The 21469-nt window shown below is 34.5% G+C and overlaps 1 protein-coding gene across 2 annotated transcripts in view; it reads left to right on the plus strand.

Annotated features, from left to right (window-relative positions):
- The window catches only part of RNF180 (ring finger protein 180), an 85633-nt gene that overhangs the window by 50570 nt on the left and 13594 nt on the right, over nucleotides 1-21469 (plus strand). For both annotated transcript variants that reach the window (XM_072031258.1, XM_027446501.3), the window contains exons 5-6: nucleotides 5460-5685; nucleotides 10001-10126. In XM_072031258.1, the coding sequence (XP_071887359.1) occupies nucleotides 5460-5685; nucleotides 10001-10126 (352 nt within the window). The remainder of the gene's footprint in view (nucleotides 1-5459; nucleotides 5686-10000; nucleotides 10127-21469) is intronic.

Raw genomic sequence — 21469 nt, forward strand, 5'->3', positions numbered from 1 at the left:
AAAATAACTAGAAGTTGTTATGCAACTAAGTAGCTCCTGCTTTTCTATGTCTTCCTATCACATAACTACCATATTTATGCCTATTCTATGATTTCCTTCTCATTCTTTACTTTCTTTACCACTAACTGTCCGAGCTGTTATTTAAAGATGTTAAAGTTTTATACAGTACTCCACTTTTCCCCAGTTTCCTCTTCCAAGTCCTGCAGACTTTCCCATAGTGATCATAAAATCATAGAATAGCCCTAGTTGGAAGGGACCCACAAGGATCATCGAGTCCAAATCCTGGGTCCACACAGCAGTACTCCAAAATCAAACCAGATATCTGAGAATATTGTCCAAATGCTTCTGGAATTCCAGCAGGCTCAGTGCTATGACCATTGACTGCCCTGAGGAGCCTGCCCCAGTGCCCAACCACCCTCTGGGTGCAGAACCATTCCCTAACACCCAGCCTGACCCTCCCCGTCCCAGCTCCATGCCGTTTCCTCAGGTCCTGTCGCTGTCCCCAGAGAGCAGAGCTCAGCGCCTGCCCCTCCGCTCCCCTCGTGAGGGAGCTGCAGGCCACCATGAGGCCTCCCCTCAGCCTGCCCTGCTCTGGGCTGAACAAACCAAGGGACCCTAGCTGCACCTTATAGGTCTTGCCCTTTAGACCATTCACCATCTTTGTTGCCCTCCATTGGATACTCTCTAATAGTTTTAAAGTGATGGCACTCATTTCAGTCTCTCTACTCAATCTATCTGTCAATTTTTATGAATTTTTCAGTAAGCCAATATAATTCTCTCAACCATCCTGTCAGATTTGGTTACAATTGACTAATGGGTTCCAAAGTCGTTGTGGGACCACCTGACAGATGGATAGAAAAGGCAATCTCATGAGCTGCATTTCTGTAGGAAATAAGGCTCAAACCACTGATGATTTTTTTCAGCAGCAAACAGTAAGTATTTATGTCTTCCTGATCCTTGTCTGTACAAAACAGGATCTATATTCATTCCTTCAAATTTTTCAGACCTGTAGTGTATGGTTCTGAGTATATAATATAACTGAAGGCTTAAATTCTACCTTAGGGCTGTGAATCAATTTTTGTATCATTTATGTACAGCTTGGGAATAGCATGGAACAGACTACCAAGGGGAAGCTTCCCGGATAACAAAGGAGAATATGACTGCCCCCTTTCGTAGTGTGAGGTATCCTAATGCGCAGCAAATCACATCTTTCTCCTGATTTGTCAGGGTGAAAATGTGGCTTTATGTATTCTTGAGCTTCCCACACCACTGCTCAAATTTTGAGGTGCCATTTGAGGTATTGTTCATGTAAGAGCAGTGAAGATGTTGACAAGCATTCAAGAACAGAAAGAGATTTTTCCCCTCCCAGCCAGTCTGTGTAGCATCTAAGAGAATATGTATTCTGATCAGCATATATGCCAATATCTTTTAGTAAGGAATAATTGAAAAATATGAAAAATTATCCAGTGTAGCACCATTATATTACAAATGTGGTCTGGAGTGGGGTCTCCAGAGTTTTATGGCAAGGATGAAGAATGTTTCTCATTTTAAGCACTCACAAGAACTTTTGGATGTATTTGATGGGCCACACAGTATTAACGTACCTGTAATATTTTCTCTGTCTCTGTTCCACAGGGTTCTCCATCACTCATACACAATTTACTATACCATCTCATGCAGTGTTTAATGCCCAGCTATTTCATAGTGCACATTGCTAAGACTCAAGTCAACACTTTACATGGCTAGGTGTTTCTCTAGTCCTCCATATTGCACAGCACTATGCTGTGTATTACATCCAATATACATATTATTTCTCATTATTAGCAACGCAACACTACAAAGCACTTGCCTGATAAAGGCATGTCAAGGCTGAATGGCTTACCCCTGGTTCTGCCTTCACACCAATTTCATTTAGACTGCAAAGCAGAGTCCACAGCATTCTTCTGTTTCAAGACCTGTTTGGAAGACAGAGAATGCAGACATATGAGGCATTTATTGCCATATTCTGCTCTTATTTTGGGGCAAAGTATGGCACAATTATTATGTCCTAATAATGAGTCAACCACTAATTAACTTGGAATTATGTTTGCATTCTGAAAGTATACACAAGTACCTTTATGCTTTCATTCTTCTGATTAAAAAGTGAAATATATGGAAAACATTCTCTGATATTTACTTAACTTCAGGGCCCTTCAAAAAAAAAATCCACCTTTGATCATTAAACTTTGCTGGCTTAATATTTCTATGAAGTACAGTTTTATGTATTTTTTTCTGAGTTTTATTTCAGGGCAGCTATCTTTGCAAGATAATCTTATGATGGACAGAACTGGTATTTTCTTGGTTATCAAACCCTCTAATTGTGGACATTTTTGAACTTAGAAAGCACTCTGAATTGGTGAGCTTAACATGAACTTTTGGCAAGGCTTTTTCATAGTTTGGCACCTTGGTGCACATCTTAGGTGTGCTGTTCTGATCATACTCCCAGATCTTCTTCTGAACTTCTTTTTACTTGTAGTACACATATAGAAAGTTTCCTTGTTAATGTCTACATCCACTAGTTTGAGGTATTTTACATGCTTATAGTGTAAGGTAAATCTTACAGTAAATGCCATACTATTCATTGGTGCCTGTGATCTCTCTGAATGTAAAACTGAATTAAATACTTTCATGTAGTCCGGCCAAACTACATTAGACTCCTTCTGTTAGTTAACATTATTCATAGACTTTTCAGGCAAAAGTTGATCCTTTTTTCCCCTATTGTGTTGGGTTTTTGTTGTTTTGTGTTTCTTTGTTTTGTTGTTTTTTTTTGGTTGGTTGGTTGGTTGGTTGGTTGGTTGGTTTTGATATTATACTTCTGCCATCTACCCAGTGAAATATCAGTGATTATAGTCAGGTGATAAAGTCAGTTTTAGCAGTTTCCAATTGACTTGGAAAAATGAAACCTTTTGAGGACTCTCCATCTTTCTTTCATTTCTTAGTAGTAATAGTATTGCTTTGCTTTCAAGGTTTTGCTGTTTGTCTTTGACTATCTTTTCCTCCTGTCACTATCCTCAATGTCTGCATGGCCTTTCTCAATTTTGTCTGTACTATAATTCTTCAAGAGGAGCAGTCCATTTTATGTTTATAAAGCTCTGAAGCACTGAAACTCTGCTTCTGATTGGAATATTCAGGCACTACTTAATTGCAGATGAAAAATAATACCCATTTAAGATCTTTTGCATTAGGTTATTTCATAAGGGAATTGTACTGATATCAGCTTTGTCATCATCAGCTAAATGATGAAGTGTGCACAGATAGGTCTTTTGAGGAGGGGTGCAAAGCTGTAGAAATGACAGGTCTTTCTCTGATCCTCTAATCAAATTACTTCTAACTAAAGTCTCGTTGGCACCTTAGAATAATTTTGATCTGCTTTCTAATTGCAAATGGCTCTGAGATTGTCCTGTATGTTCATCTTATCCTGATTACAAACCTACCCCAGAACTAACAATTACTCTTGAGTTCTCAGCCATTTTGCCTCTAGCTCCCTCATTTGCTTAATTGGCTCATGGAAAATGTTTAACTTGCATCCAGCAAGAGAGGCAGCTCCTCTGTGCACACTAGGTATTTCCTTTACAGTCAGTGCTCATCAAAACTAGTCAGCAAATACTTGCCTGAACCCAATATTTTTTGGGTTTGTGCTAGCTTTTAATTATGATTTTGTCCTTACATGGCTGAGTTGTGCATGGTGGGAGCAGAGGAAGTTTTTCTTACAATGTAGTAGGGTTTCGCTGTTTCTGCTGAAGTCATGTATCAGGCTCTGACTATGTTCCTTGCTTTCTGTGGGGGTGCAGTTTCAGCAGTCCAGAGTCTCTAAACCCTTTTGGCAACTGGAAAGTGTGATACTGGGGCTGAGATAGACTGGTGGGACAAGTGTTAATACAGAAATGGTAAATTCTGGAAAGATCTTTCTGCTCTGTGTTTTTAAATGCATTCCATACCTATCATATTAGGGTTTATTCATTATTTGCAGTGTTTAGTATCCCAGGCAGCAGCAGACTAATACTAATAAGAGACAACAGAAATCCAAGCCAGGATGCTAGAAATGTAATCATCCTTGAAACAGATGTAGAGACTTCCATCTCTACAGTAGGCACAAAGTAACATTATAATTAAAGGTTGGTATACCAGCATCAGGCAGTCATTTTCTGCCATGGCCTACAAGTATCAAAATCGTCCTGCATAACATATATACAAGTCATATATCTTACACAGGTAGTCATGCAAATTATATCCAAATCAAGCAGCTACTCTAGCACAAGTAGTATTTATGGGGTAGAAAGACATGAAGTATGCTTAATGTTAACATGTAAGGACTTGTGCAGGGCTAACAAGGAGGTATATACAGAGCAGTGGTTGAGCAAGAGGCATTAAGTATGGATGCTGGAGCTTGCCAGAAGTCACTGATACTACTAAAGAGCTTAGAAATAAGACGCTTAAATTAGGATCATTAGGCAAGGATTGGGAGTTCAGAACAAGGGGCACAAGGGAAGAGTTTGTCACTTAGCAGTGTCTGACGCCCTCCTCTGTCTTGGTTCTTAACCTGTGGGTCTCTTGGATTTTGGTATATGTTGGGTTCTGATTTTTAGCTGTGAAACAGAGAGCAGGGATAGAGGAACTACAGCAAGGCCGATGTGTCTTGTGTGGCTCTCATAGAGATGAAAAGAATACTTTTTTCTTTGTGCCAAAAACACTAGCTGCTCTTCATATAAAATCTTCAGATTGCATGGTAAGTTTTAGTCATCCTACAAGAGCAAGGCAGGAACCTGGCAATATATCCAGATTCTTATGTTCATATGGCATGAACACCATATAGGAAGTCCAGCTATATCCTCCTACAAATATATCAGTACAAGGAAATTCAAAGCATACATGCTGGCAAAATAAAGCACTTTCCAAAAGTGTTAGGATTTCCTAGACTGTCTACTTTAAGGTGAAGGTTCTGCGTTATAGTAATAAAGTTGTGGCTTGTTTCAAATTGTGAATCATTATTCATGCTGAAACATGTACTTCACTAATGACCTTTCAAAGGAAGAACAATCCACAGGTTATTTTTAGGGATTGTTACTATCTTCTGCATTTCATAGAAAAGTAACCAGTTATTTTGGTAACAAAGTTACAAATAAATTTTAAAGTTTATTTTAAGAAATATGACCAGAGTACCATTTTAATCAACCTTTTTGGTTTTGTTATTTCTTTCTTTTACTGTCTCATATGATATTTGTTCTTCTTCCCATGCTTGTTGTGGCATTCCTCTCTTACCTGTATATTTCATCATCTCATTAAAAGTAACCTGTATTAAAAATTAATGAAGTCAGAGTGTACTGACTTCTTAAGTTTTATTTAAAAACATCTTCCTACATATTGTTTTATCCAAAATAGTTATGAGCTGTAAAGAGATTTTTTTCTTTTTCTTCTTGCAGACTGCAAATGATAACCTGCATACAGAAGATGAGCCTGAACTCAGAAGAGATAAAGAAAGCTATCTCTGTGCCGTATGCCTGGATGTTTATTTCAATCCTTACATGTGCTATCCATGTCACCACATCTTTTGTGAACCTTGTTTAAGGATGCTTGCCAAAGACAATCCAGCCAGCACTCCATGTCCACTATGTCGTACTACAATAGCCAGAGTCTTTTTCCAAGCAGGTATAAAAATTAAAGTTTCTACAATATAGACAAATTTTTCTTGCTTTTCATTCCTGTATTTCTGGTCTGAATAAATATGTAGTTAAAAGTATAGTAAATCCATGCTGACCAAATACAGTCATAAAATTAGTTTCTTGTCCAAAGAAATAATAATGTACAAGTACATCCAAAATCCATTGAGATTAAACTTTAGTCTTGTTATCCATTGTGTGGAATTCTTTGCTAGGATTCTTTCTAGGACTGTGCCACACACGCTTTCTTAAGTTGTAAGAAACTATTCTGAGAATGTATTTTAAAACTTTTTGATATTTGAAGTGAGGTTCTGATATTTTGTATTTTTTTGGCTTTCTCTTGCTAAATAATTACAAATTCCAAGCATTATAAGCATAAATTTTCTCAAAATATCTCACTAGAACAGCATTTTTTAAATGGATAACTTAATTAGCAAAAAATAAACCTTTTGGGTTTGTGACTTTAATTCAGCTACAATTGAAAATAAGGTTGGCAGTATTATAGAATTCTGCTAACTAATCTTATTTTTAAATTCTCCTTTCCTGCCCTCTTTCACCCTCATCTCTAGTGTTCCTGACTTTAAGCAGTAGGAAAACATGGTCAGTAAGTGTTTTTTGATGTCATAAATTATATAGGAATAGGAGAGAGTGCCATAGGTATTTTACCTAGAATAGCATGAGTCAGTCTTTTATACCTGGAACTATAAAAAGTAAATTCATAAAATTTTTGAATTTATATTGATATCCATGTGAATAGAATTCCACTACAATCAAATTCCACTATGATATGACTGATGACTGGAGCTAGGCCCTTCACAGCACTTAAAACTGTGCATATACTGGTCACAAAATAATGGAAATAACTCAGCCATGCAGAAATGTTATTTTTGTGTGCTTCAGAGATCATGCAGCTCTTCTGTTTAAACTGAGCGAGTGCTGTGGTGATGACAGGTTGGGGATGTAGATTAAAGAGAGATTTTCTATTGATCTGCAGAGCTGCCCAGCTTGTATTTCTGGTTGTACACAGACTCCTCCACTGCACAGGCAAAATTTTATATAATCTGATGACAGATGAGTTTGAGGAACTGTCTGGACTAAAAAGGAAAAATAATAAAAAAAAAAAAGTTATTTGGATGGGAAGGAGGCATTTTTTTCAGATGAACTAGTTGCCACAAGATGGTTCACTGGGGAGTTGGTGGTGGCCATGGATAAGGACTGACTAAGCCAGCACTGCAGCAGAGAAGAAGATGTGTAAAAAAAATGCCTAGCTGGTGTTTAGAAGTTTCGGCTTGATTTCATTTCATTTTCTTAATGTTTAATGCCCCTTTGGAACTGATTTAAAATGTGTTTCACCAATAGATAATTGTTTTTAGTTATTGAGGGCATTTTAAGTAAAGAAAAGCTATTTAACAGAGCTGCTGCAGTAAAATATTACTGGGAGAGTGTAAAGAGGGAAATGGACACCTGATAAAATGTATTTGTAAAACTTTAAACACCTTTGAAGTATTTTTGTTTAAGTGAAATATTTCAGGATTATTTATAGTTTTTGAGTTCTTAATGTACAATGTGTATAAATACCTGATAGGAGGGAGCAAAGCAAAGACCAATAGACTCTTCTCAGTAGTGCCCACCAACAGGACAGAAGGCAATGGACACAAACTTAAACACATAAAATTCCATCTGAATGCAAGAAAACACTTTTCCATTGTGAGGATGACCAAGCACTAGAACAGGTTGCTCAAAGAGTTTGTGGAAACTCCACCTGAAGAATCGAAACCCAACTGGACATACCTGGGCAACCTGCTCTAGCTGACCCTGCTTGAGCAGTTGGGTTGGTCTAGTTGACCTCAAGATATGACTTCCAATCTAACCCATTCTATCAAAATATTTAAAAGTTATTTAGTTTTATTGAGGAACTGGATTTATGCAGCTGAAGTGTAAATACAGTGTTATACAGAGAGAGTCTAATGTAAGTAGTAATAACGGTATGAGATGTGTTTAGGATTAACTATATACTAAGAAAAATATTTTGTAACTTCCCAATGCCTAACACTTCAGGCTGCTTTTAAGTCAACCAAGAAATATTGATGATCATAAAGTCATTGAGGTTATAAAAGACCTTCAAGATCATCTGGTCAAACCATCACCCTACTACCAATGTCACCCACTATGATGATAACATATCCTTAACTATATCCTGAAATTAATCCTTAATTTATCCTTAAATTAATAAAATCAACACATTAGGGAAAATGGATGATGATGGACCAATATAAGAAGTAATGAATTTTTTTTTTTAACTCAGGAAGCTTATTAATCCTTTTAAAAGTTATGCAAAAGTCACTGTTGTTATAGGTTTGGGTAGCTAAGGAAGCAGAATTGCTAGTATTCTATATTTATTTCTCTAATAGCTACAGCCTGGATGTCTCATTTCCCTCATTAATTTATTCTGTATGCTTTCTGCAATGTTCCTTTTGTATAATTGCATTTTATTTTACGAGGATATCTCAAAAACAAAACATTTAGGAAGATAACCTTTTAGTTTGTGCTATTTTGCAAACTGACTGAATCTAACTACAATAGAAGGATGCACATAACATCTGAAAAATGATGAAGGAAAACAGATCAACTATCCACAAAGGATGTGTCAAAACATGATCCACAAGGATACTTATCCTGTCCTATTGCCCATATCAAGTGAGCCTTTTCTATTGGTTACCTTGAGAGTGAACTTCCAATCCTTCCTGAAGACTCTTGAAAGCGCTTCTCCCATCTGTCTTTTCTTCAGGAAAGAAAGTGAAAAAAAAATAAATAATCAATGCCTCAGTAGAGTATTCAACGTTTAAATTTGAACAATAAAGCTGAAAAGAGCTGAGTCAATTTTTAGGCCTGTAGAAGGAAACTAAAACTAAAACACCCTTTGTTGATGCTGTCAGAGGCAAGAGGCTATTTTCTAAATACAAATAGTACTTAATCAAAATATGTTCAGTAGCATATGAAGTTCTTCTATAAAACTTAAAAAACATGAGTGAAAATTACAAAATTTGTTCCCTTTACATTTAGGAGAAAAAACAGCTGTTTCCATTCACTGACAGAGGGTTATTGGTGTAATAGTGTTGTTCTCACATGAGACAAAAGGATTTGTGGGGTTTGACTACTTCCACCTGGATTCTGACATAGTGAAATACCAAAAAGCACCCAATAGTTTTTTAGAATGAAGCCAGAATATTATTTTTTTTACTTCAAAACTGCTAACATCTTCCTGTTACACAGAGAAAGAAACTGCAGCTAAAGAGCATTTGCTTTTTTTTTTCTTATTGGAGCCTGTTTCTATAAAGTGACTTTTCTCTAATTTGTTGGAGAAAAAGATTTGTCCCTTTCATAAAATCCAGATCATTGAAAAAGTATGTAAAATTGCAATGAAACAAGTAAAGTAACAATACATAAGTCTATTCAAAGGTCTGTGAAGAGTCTTTTCTTCCTTTTAAAGTATACAAGAAATTGCAGTAGCTGCTGACACTATTAGTATTTATCTGGAGTCATGACAATTAGAAGGAAGAATCTTTGTTAAGCAAGCATAACTGGGGGTTTTGAAGTTTCCCATGCTAACTGCTAACTCGGCTACTCTGCCTGTTACCATCAAATCAATTCTTTTCAGTGGTAGGAATATATGGTCACTTTTAAGCTGTGTTTGCCATTGTATTGCTATGGACAGGTTAATTTTCCCAGTTTTGAGTAGCTCTCCATGCAAATATAATCCGAATTATAATCCAAATTATATCCAGAGGAGCTAATGAGTTCTTGCAATTTGTAGGTTATTGCCAACTCCTGCAATCTATCATTCATCATTCTATGAACGCATTCTTAAAGCCAGTTAATTCACAGTATAAAAAAATACTCCAAAATAATTGTCAGACTTTTTCCCTCTCTATTGAGTGACAATGTTAAAACAAAAAACAACATGAACTGAGAATTAATTCCACAGTCAGACTGATAGATGTTATTTCATTCATAGAGGTCATCATAGGCTTGTAAATTAAATAGCCTGATTTATAACATACTTCATTTTGTTAGCATTTGACATCATGTTTTCTAAGTGCTTTAGTTCTGAGGAATAAAATCAAAAGAGCATGTTCAAGACTTGTTCTTGCTATATCTGGAAAAGATTATTTTCATGTGATTTTAAAAATCTTTAAGAGGTGTTCTAATCAGAAAATGTGTTGTATAGTAGATAAGGCACTATATTTTATAGTATAGCCATATGCAAATTATATGCAAATATTCCTTCCTGTTAATTATTGTAGAACTGAACAACTCTACCAAGTCTTTTTTCCCTACGGAATATTTGAAGTTACAAGAAAGTTTTCAAAAATCAAATTCTGCAAAATGGCCTCTACCAAGCTGCAAGAAAGCTTTCAGAGTATTTGAAGGTAAGAAAATCACTTCTGTATATTTTGGACAAGAATAATTTTCAGACTTGATTACCTGTATTTATTGAAATTTTTCCTAAACTTTATTCCATCTTGAGTAGTCAAGAACACTAGCCTCTAGCTAGTCCATGTCATAGGATATCAGAGACAGATGATTATTGGAGTAAAAGAGAGTAAAATTCTCCTTGTATGATTCATACACAGTGCTCTGAATCTAAACATAAACTGCAAAATGTAAAAAGGCAGTTTATGTGTATACCTTTTTATTTATACTTAAATCTTTAATTTTGTGTACATTATCAGGATAATTCTATGTCATTTGCTGTTTAGAAATAAATAAATAAATAAATAAATAAAAATAAAATATGTGTCTGAAAAGCTGAAGAAAGAAAATGACCAGATAAAAAGTTCCCAATTCTGAATCTTGTCAATAAAGACTGCTCCCCAAAAAAATCAGAATCAGCTTTTTATGGATCAAGTCATATTAAAGTTGGAAAAATATTATATATATTATTCTGCATTGTTTGCTTTATACATGTGAAATGCAATAAAGGTGTGGTTTTTTTAGCTTTCTTTTATTTTCTGTTTATTATAAGAAGGAAGCTTAGTCCTCTTCTTAATAGTTTATGACTTAAGTGTTTCTATGGCTATTCACTGCTGATTAACTGAAACACATTTAAGTTAGAGCACAGAAAGGTAGGATTCACTTTTTACTCAGGTTTCACTGTTTTCAATCTAATGGCCTTCTTTCACTAAGCCCCCTCTAAGTTTACTTACACAGCAGTTTTCTGTAGTCCTGCATCCTGATATCATGTATTTTTCCTGTTTATAAAATCAATATAATTTTTTTGTAAAAGTACATGGAAAAAAAATAAAACAGGACATTCTTTTTATATTCCTTTTATGAGCCTACTCAGGCCTTTCCGTGTGTCAAATTTGATATACCCTTCAGTTATAAAACTGTGTAATGCATGGTGATGATTTGATGCTGAAAATAATAAATACTCCTAGCTATCAAAAATTATCAGACTTGAGAAGTTTGAGGATTGGCAGATCATCTTTGATATTATTCAGAAATTGAAGTTTCTGGCAGGAAAAAAAAAAAAAAAAAAAAAAAGTGATTGCTCTCTCTAATGGCAGTTAAAATAGTTTGGATGCTCATGTTGAACTTACTGCTTTATTGCAGTATTCCATTATATATGTGACGTAGTTGATACATGTGCCATAACATCATATGAATTATGTCTTTCATATTTGTGAAAAGCTAGCATGTTGAGCTTTGTACAAAATAAAAATATATTAAAATAAAAGGAAAATCTGGGGAGGTCATACAGCTTAAATATGGTACTATCTGCATATAAACCATTTTGTGCCACAGAGGTAATTTAGAGTGCTTGGAATTAGGTGTCTCCAAAGGACAGCCTAGAAATCCCACACACTGAACAGGAACACAATTAGATCTAGTTAATAGGAAACCCAAATCATGTAGCTTTCTGAAACTTTATCTTTGCCTTCTTAAACACAATTGTCACAACCACATCTTTCCTCTGACTTTTTATTTGAATAAAATCACTGCAAGGTTTGTGTTAGTTCAGAAAGCAAGTGGATAGCTTTTTCTCGCTGGATAGCTTTTTTTGGTCTTGCATCTAAATTTTACTTGCCACCAACTAAAACTCCATATTTGGTATTCTTAGCTTCGCTTGTGATCCCTGCCTCAGGAGGCTTCTAGGGACTTTACAGCCTTAGAAGGCTGAGTATAGTGGGAGCAAAAGCCTGCTGAGACCATAATAGATGCCATTTTAACTGGAAACCCTAACATCACTGAGAGCAGTAGGGAAAAAGAGCTTACTTAGATTAATTTTTGCTTCATTAGGAAAGTGACAGTGTAATAAGACATGAGAGTTGAAGGCAAAAAATACTACATGGAAAGAAAAGAGCTGAAAGGGTAGGTGACATGAGTGGAGTGAGTGGAGAGAAAAGAACATGATTACAGCGTTCAGAAAGAGATGAAAATACGTACTTTTCAAATGTGAGGATAACTGCTTCTTTATAATATGCTTTTTCATTGTTTAAAAATAAATAAATAAATAAAATTGACCCTATCAGAAATGCATATCCACTTTTATCTGGTTCATATCCAGCAGATGTTGTGGTCACTAAGAGTCTGACAGCTATTTTCAAAATTCATATCATTCAAGTTTTCCACATGACAAAACCATTTCCAGAATATTTTTTTAACATTCTGTACATTAAAATGGCAGATATTGAACATGCAAACCACTCATTAGAGGTGTGAGACCTGATAAAATTAGAACTCAGAATTAGATTGGATGCAAGCAGAGAAGGATGGTTGTTGAAAAGCTTAGATTATACAAAAGATTTGTCAGACTTTCTGAATATAGTAGGACTGCTAAATAACATCAAGCACCTTCTCTTTTTCCTTATTTTTTTTCCAAACTGATTCTCCAAGACACATTTTCTAATCAATACCTGAGTCTTCTCTCTTACGAAAATTGCCACAAGGAATGTAATATTTTTTTCTAATTAAAAAGTAAATAAAAATACAGAGCTTCTGAGTTTGTATAAAGAAAATAAGAAACCACAGCACAGTAGCTCTTCTTTGCTTTCAGTTGATGAAAATTAATTCCAAAAAGTTTATCCTTTTTTTTTTTTCTTTTCCCTGGTTAAAATCAGTAGCACAATGCCCATTTTCTTCATAAATGTTATACATGTATTGCCATTGCTTTTCATTGCTCTGTTTGGTCAAGGATACATTAAAGATAAAACAGACATGCTACTCAAGAATGAAAGCCAATCATCTTTTCCTTTCAGATACTTAATATATATGACAGTTAACAAGTTGATTTAAAGTCTGCCTGTAAAATGTCTTTTCTTTTTTATGAAATAAACAAAGATATTATATTATCTATTACTTCAGATGTTGTCAACATTAAAAATGCAATCGCACAATAAAAATAACATCTGAAAATAATAGTTTCCTTAAATAGTTTTTAAAATACATGGTGTATTTTGGATAGGATAGTTAGATAGCAAACATGCCTCACTGGAGTTTGTTTTCTAACACTTAGGGTTTAATAACATCATGAGTTCAGCCTTTGGCAGGCAATGCCAAACTGGAGTTTCACTCTATAAACTAAACTTAGTAAATCTCCAAAAGCAATTTGATTCCAGAAGTGTGAATTAAAAAATCAGTGAAAAAGTTCATTTAAATTGAGGATATGATAATACGACATAGAGAATTTGCTGTAGCCAAGAGCTGGAATATCAAAATCAGACTGAGACAGTGCATGGGGCCTAAAAGGGTTATTTCAAAAGCTCTGGCATAGAACTGAGATAGAAATACATTAGTGAAACCAGAGAAATAGGATATAATCAAGCAGTGGTGTTAAAGCTGTAAAATGGTGAAAGCTGCCTGCTTAGAGAAAGACATATTTGATAAGATGAACACACATAGTGTTCAGAATGATAGATGGAAATTACAAAACCAATGAAGTTGCAGCCCTTGATTACTATTTCAAGATACAGGTTTTGCCAAGGTAATAGGAAATTCCTTCTAAGTGCTCTTGTGATAAGATTTTTATTTAAAATATAATCATTAAATTGGAAAGCCAATTTAGAATTTTTTTTTGAATGCTTAATCTAGAAAATATTACCCCAGTGTTGCATACAGTGAAATCTGTGCTATCTCCTTACTAGTCTCATCTGTTCAGTAACATAATAAAAGCTATTGGCTTCTGCATCAAGCAGGAGTTGCAAGACACAACAGCGTCTTCAGCTCCTACTGATACCAATGGAAATTCCTATTGTGACAGCAGGTCACATCTACCATGTCCTTTTACATAATCATACTCTAAAGAAAAGAGCACTCAATTTCCTATGTAGTTTACAAAAAAAAGAAATATTGTGAAATATTTTAATAATACCTATTGGTAGATTTTTTTTATCTCTATCTTTAAAACTGTGCACTGGAGTACAACACTTTAAAAGCTACTTTCTTGATTCAAAGTTCTTACTGTGATTTCAGTTACACGCTAAACAGTTGTAAAAATATACTTCCATCAAATTATATTAGCTAGGTTTTAAATTCATCAAATTTCTCTGTTTAAAGTGAAGAAGAAAAAATTGATGCTGTTTTTCAAGTTACTGATTCTGTGATATCTACAGAGAATAGAAACAAAATAGATGTTATTGAAAATAGAAGGTGCAGCATTTATTTTAGCCAGAAATAATAATGTTGGGGTGTAAGTGTCGTAGAATAATAATTATATTACCATTCAGACTTTCATAAATTATTTGCCTTTGCTGCTGAAGTACAGAAAGGAAAGGACAGGACAAGACAGGAAAGTATATTCAGTTTTTAAGCAATGATCACACATCCATTCTCATTTTGATGGCTTTCAACATGCTAACATTCTAGAATTCAGTAGTCTCTGTAGAGTTATTCTGGTCTGATAGCACAGCTTATACAATCCTTTGTTCCTCTTAACCGTAGAAGCTCTTTTTCCTCCAGTCCTACTACTGTGTCCTTCCTTAATGTCCTGTTTTCTTTCTGTTAATTTCCTTCCTTCCTCATTTCTTGAACTTGTTTGTTCCTTTGTCATACTACTCAAGACTGCAGCTGTGGGATCATGCAGTGCTTCCTGACCAGAATGCTTGCCTTTTTTAGCCAGGATCCATCAGATTCTTTAGTATAACTTGTGGAATCACAGAAGGCCAATTTGCATACATGCATTTCTCACCAGATGAATTTACAATGTACAGTCTTCACAGCAAGTGAATTTTCTGTCTTAAGGAGACACATGTTACTGGGAAGTGTTGTTGAGCCTCTGCTATGCCTAGAGTATACCAAGACAGAAAACACGGGATCTAAGCATTGCTGATTGAGAGTGTGTTAGTGTACTAAAGAGAATCAAACTCTAAGTCACCTATATTTGTCATCAGAGTTGCCTTTTTACCTATAAAAAAGTTGCTTTTTTACCAGGGTACTGAAAGACCGCTGTGCCAGAAATATCAATAGCTATAATTATACACCAAAGACTTTGATAGAATGGCTGTAACAAAATCCCATACCTCAGTCTTTCCTCGTATATTTCTTGGCATGTCTCTGAATGGGTGTTAGAGTGGCCTTGTTAATATGCATAGGAAACCAAGTGTTTCTACTCACAAGCTAAGAAGTTAGACCTCTTATCCAGTTGTGGTCCCACAGCTGCCCTGGACTGGTACCCTGCTGAACTCATACAAAGATAGAGGCATCATGATTTTCACCTTGCAGCTCTTAACTTCCAAAAGACTTTATGTAAATTCATTTGATAAATACATAAAATCGTTTTATGATACCTAAATTAAAATTGTAACTGAAGATCCCACTGTCAGCAAATTATAAGATATCTCATAAGAACAGGTGTACTGGAATAGACTGAAGTTCTATCCTTGTATTGTTGTTTCTCTGACTAGGTCAAACAATGAGGAAGATTTTTTTCTGAAGATGTTTGAAAAAAAAAACATAACTGTGTTTAGAGTAAGAGTTCTCTCATCCATCAGTAGATGGTTAAAGGATAACAAAAAAAAAAAAAAAAAAGATAGAAATAAATTATTCAGTTTTCTCTCTGGAGTAACATTCACAGTCTGATCCTAGAACAGCTATGATACAGTTTGCACTATCCAGCTTATTTGCAACTAGAAATGGAGGTGTTCAAATTTGCTTACGGTATTAAAATACTCGGGATAATAAATGAAAGCCAACTGCAAGCAGTTGCATAAGGTTGTCATGATACTGAGTTATCTTCAGCAATGTTTGCATTCATTTCCTTTCATCACAAAAGAAAGTAGTAAAATGGAAAGGTAGAGAGAGAGAAGAGAAATAAAGAAGTCAGAAGTTATGTAAATAGACTAAGGTTCTTCAGTCAGAACAAGAGATGACTAAGAGGGAAGGCAATAGAGTTAATTAAAATCATGAGAGACATGGCAGAAGTGAATGGGCTGCTATTGTTCACTGTCTCATAATAAAAGAGCTAGGGAACATTAAATAAAATTATCATATGGCATATTCAAAGTCAAGGAAATCTTTAGACTTATAATCTTATAGACTTGTAATCAGACAGTGGAACTTGCTGTTCCAGGATGCCACATAAAAAGTGCGTAAACTTACAGAGTATGTTTAAATAACATCAAATTCTTGGAAGAAAAATACAGTAAAGTCAATTAAACTCAAAGATACCACATTTGCCCACAGAGATCATTGAACCACAGGTCCATGGATGTTGAGAGAATATACCAGGAAAATACAGCAATATTCTTGCCCTGTTCTAATCACCATTCATCAATTCCTCATTGATTGACCTAGTCAGAGAAACAATAATAGGATAGACCTTTAGTCTATTCCAGTACACCTATTCTTATGAGATATCTTATAATTTGCTGACAGTGGGATCTTCAGTTACAAATTTAATTTAGGCATCATAAAATGATTTCATGTATTTATCAAATAAGTTTACATAAATATTTAATATTTGTCCTTTAAAGGCAATTGAGAACAGTACATAATCCTGGTTAAACCACCATAGCCAAACTTGGAACTACCAGCTTTTTGCAGTGGCACTCTTTCATCACAGAGCCTGTTTAGAGCATAATATATTTCATGGGCTTAATTTTCATGCCTTGCATAGGAGTCTGCTGAGACCAGTTCAGTTTATGACCGGCCTCTGTGAACAAGTGCAAGCAAGGATGCTTTCTGTCTTCATCACCAACAGGAATTAGCAAGTATCTTTATGTGCATTTTACTGGAAGCAGAGAATGATCCTGGCCAGTTACGTCTAGTAGAATGATAAAAAAATAGTTAAGACTGAACCAGTAAAATTAATTTTCTTCATAATTAGCTGTGAACTAATTATGTTTAGTAGTGGTTATGTCAAACATGCTTCCCCACTGTACTCCCCTAGTTCAGGTAGTACTAAAATGTACTGTATAGTAGAGCAGTTTGTAATGAAGTAACTCCTAAAGAGTCTAAGATATGCTGCTGTAAACACATCTTGAAAGTTATGTTTACTCACTCTTTAGAGCTTTGATTTGATACCACACAGAAATCCCATTTACTTTAAGAGTAAATAAAAATTTGTGGCTGACAAAAGGTTGTGAGAATGGCTTCACAGAATGTTTTGGGTTGGAAGGGACCCTGAAGGATCATGTAGTCCAAATCCCTGCCATGGGCAGGGACAACTCATACTAGACCAGGTTGCTCAAAGCCCCATCCAGCCTGACTTTGAACACTTCCAGGGATGGGGCATCCACAGTTTCTCAGGGCAACCTGTTACATTCAGTTATCAGAGAACAAAGGAGTATGAACATGTATCTTTTTCTGCTATCTAACATGTCCTTGATTTCTTTTTCATGTGTCTCTAACATTGGGACAGACAGTTCCACTCTGTTCCAAAATTTGGACATGAATATGAGTTCAGATTGATCCTGGAGCACTTATTGGGTAAAAAGCTGTTAAGATTTCTGGAGGAATTTGCTGTTTCCATAGCATAACTATATGAAATGAAACAAAATATTTTTGAATAGGCAGAGTTTTGTAGATCCCTAACAGTGAAAAAAAAAATCTAAATTTGTTGAAGGTACAAAAGAGGAAATATAAAAATAATCAAGGTGGCGTGAGAATAATAAGCCAAAAAAAAAAAAAAAAAAAAAAAAAAAGATCAGTTTTAGATTAGATCAGAGCTGGGATAAGAAGCTTCTCCAAGGAGCAAGAGAGCAAGAGATGATCAAACTGCAGAGTAAAGTCAGGTTATCTCAGAGACTTTCAGTGAGTCTGATAAGGATATAGAATAGGTAGGTATGATAGAATAGATAAGGATGATAGATACTTTTTACTAAGTAGATAAGGATAGGTATTTGAAATGGCATCAGAAAAAGTCAGAGATAACTACTATTGCATATTTAATGAAGGATTAACAGAAGAATTTTTCAACAGTTCATAAAAAGCTTTAATGTTTTAAATTTAGTTTTTTTCTTGATAATCTTTTAGGTAACTTCTCTTTGTGAAAATCTATTTTTAATCTTCCAGTGAATAAATATGGTGGCTTTTCAGACAGCTAGATGTTTAAAACCTTGGTCAGCTTTCTAAAACATGGTTAAGTAATGCCAGTATCAGAAAACATTCAGATCCAGAAAACTATGTCAGCTTTCTCAAGATATGGTCTTGTGTTGTGTATTTTTCCTTCTCTGTAGAAATTAGTATTTCTTTTGTTTTCTCAAATAACAATTAGGAATCTTCTGAATTGACATCAGCTATAAAACTGAATATAAATCTGTTTGAAGACAATGGCATGGCTCCAAGATAGGTCATTCACTAGTTTGTCTGAAGGAATTACAGGAGGCATGCTGCCAGGCAGCTAGATTTGCAAACATAAACTAAAGGCTTTGCATAAATATAAGCCTTGTCTTAAAGCAGGGTTTGGTGAGGCTCCAGAATGCCTACACTCTACGTTGCCTCTGGCCTTTGCTGTCAGACCAACCCTGCCTTTAGACAAGTAGAGCCAATTCATTAACTTGTTTTAAGAAAGTATTTGCATTACTATTACTTCATTGTCTTCCAATAAAATTGGCTTAAAATACTGAAGCCTTAAGCACTGAAAAGCCTGTGGAGAGCGGTATGTAACAAAATTTTTCAAAGTTTATATTAAATGATCTTTAGTATTATATCTAATGAGGAAGGAGGGATGAAACTAGCAGAAGGTGATGTCATTACAGCAACATGATGTAAAAGGTTGAAGAATCTTATAATAATTTAGCAAGAGTTGATTATATCTGAAATATAGTATTTTATCAGTTGGAGAGATGACAAAAGTGGCCAAAAAAAAAAAAGATTTGCAATATGATTTTTGGAGCTGTTCAGTGATAAGAAAGTAGGAGCAGTGCAAAAAAAGTGCCGACAATGAACAGCATTTGAGACTGTGAAGAGACAGGGGAAGAGAAATGAACAACAGATACAAGGGAATTTATAAGAAAATTTATATTGAGTAAGAATATTCTGATCTTTTTTACATTTCTCATATTGTTTATTGATACATATGCTCAGAAAATTAAATGTTAGAAATTGCTGTTTGACGTTCCCTGTTTTGGGTTGCCTGCACTGTCATGGCAAGAAGAGAGGTTGTCCACAAGTTAAACTCACTGTTAAGATACAGTTTGTCTACATGAAAATGAAAATGAAAAAAATAATAATAATTCTTAATAGTATTAATATTAATTATTAATATTAATAATTAATATAATTAATATGGATTAAGAATACCCACCTTAAGGGCAAATATATAAAAATTACAGTGACTATTAGACTATCATATGTATGTTAAAACTATGCATATAAGCTTACTTTGAAAATGTGCCCTTTAAAATTAAAAGATGTTGGTTTTGGTCCAGAATATATGTAAACTGTGTATTTAGGTCCAAAACACCATCTCACAGAGACAGTGTACACCCTCATTTTTGGTATTGGTTACAAAGACTGCATTAATTGCCATCAGAAGTGCAAGATGGTGAAGGGAAAGGGAGTTAAAGAAGCCAATGATTCATTTTACAGAGCTCCGTTGCACCTTGAAAAACAAGGACATCATTTCAATTACTGCATATTACTTTTATTGCATTGCCCCTAATTGAATTTTGAAATAAAGTGTTTTTAAAGTAGAAGGGTGGGTTTTGCTGTAAATCATTTTAAAAAGCTGTTGTATGTATGATGTCCTACCTGTTTGATACTTAGTGTGTTATGTTTTAGGGGAAGGAAAAAAAGCAAGTAAATAAAGCATTCATTGGCTTAAAAAAATCTGCTTGCAGACTGGCTATCAAAATTTCTTCACAACTCACACAGTCAAATGACTTTTATATTGTGAAGTGTGAGATCAATTGCCACTGTTTTAGTATGCATCCCAGCACTTAGACTAGCCAATTAGCTTGTATTTGTGAGTATTGGTAATTACTGAACAATCACAGATGTCTGGACAGAGACAGACTATGTTTTCTGAGATCATTCTGCCCTCCCACAATCTTCTTGCTTCTTGATTCATTTACTTCCAAGGAAATAAACACTCCAAGATAGACAATGCAAAAGCAAATGTCTAGCTTTGCTTTTAGAAGGGTGACTGTGCACAGTAGTTGCATATTTTACATAAATTCGGTAAATATAATAAATTAATATATTAACAAAAATCTTAGCTATGCATAAAACTTAATCATGTGAAAATGTGTTTGCTTTCATTTAATGTGGCTTTATGGATTTTCTTAGTTTTTAGAGTTTTTTCTTGTTTTACTTTCCAATAATTTGATTATTTGTTGAGATATACCAGCTAGCTTTATGGTTTGTGTTTTAATTGGTAAGAGCTGAATTCTTTATTTATAAAATAGTAAGAGGTAACTGTCTTCATAATTTTTTATTTGGTTCAGAATATTTTTGTTAATTTATGACACATGCACTATATTTATATATCTCAACTCAAATTAATGGTATGAACAGTAGCTATGCAAAAAGCTTAAATTTTAAATAATATCCACCAAATTCCAATAATCTTTATTTTAATGGAAAAAATATATATCCTCTTCTACTTCTATCTAGAGTAAGATCTCTTTGTGAGGTGTAAATGTTTGTAATTTTTTGATTGAATGAAACTTACAGTATTTCAAGAATACTCCAAATGAAAAATACTTCTTTCTGTCTAAAAGGCCTGAGAGGTGTTACCTGCAGTGATTAACAATAAATGGTCCAAATAAATGCTGAAATCAAGCAGGGCTTCTGAGAATTAATATGCAGTATACAAGCTTAGAGCCTAGGTTTATCTAGAGCCTAATTTATCTAGATTACATATATCTGTACAAAAAAAGTCAGAGAATAGCTAAATATATATATATATATATATACCCTATTTTGAATTTTGAAAAATAAAAAAGAAAGAAAGAAAGAAAGAAAGAAAGAAAGAAAGAAAGAAAGAAAGAAAGAAAGAAAGAAAGAAAGAAAGAAAGAAAGAAAGAAAGAAAGAAAGAAAGAAAGAAAGAAAGAAAGAAAGAAGAAATGTAATTGCTACAAGAACTTATATAAATTATTTTTTTTTCTTCTAAGTACTAAGTAATGCCTGGTTCGCTTGTGTATATTCTTTTTCCAGATCCGTGTAGGATTTATAAAGTTTTAAGAGAGTACAAATGATTCGTATATAGCAGTGTCCGTAGTTACACTGGTAACTGATCAGCAAGACTGTTTGACTGAAGATTGATTCTGTAGGACAACAGTTTATATAAACTTCTTTCTCCAACAGATAGTTTTGGGATTTCTGCACA

The sequence above is a fragment of the Anas platyrhynchos genome, chromosome Z, assembly GCF_047663525.1.
Source record: "Anas platyrhynchos isolate ZD024472 breed Pekin duck chromosome Z, IASCAAS_PekinDuck_T2T, whole genome shotgun sequence".
Lineage (NCBI taxonomy): Eukaryota > Metazoa > Chordata > Aves > Anseriformes > Anatidae > Anas > Anas platyrhynchos.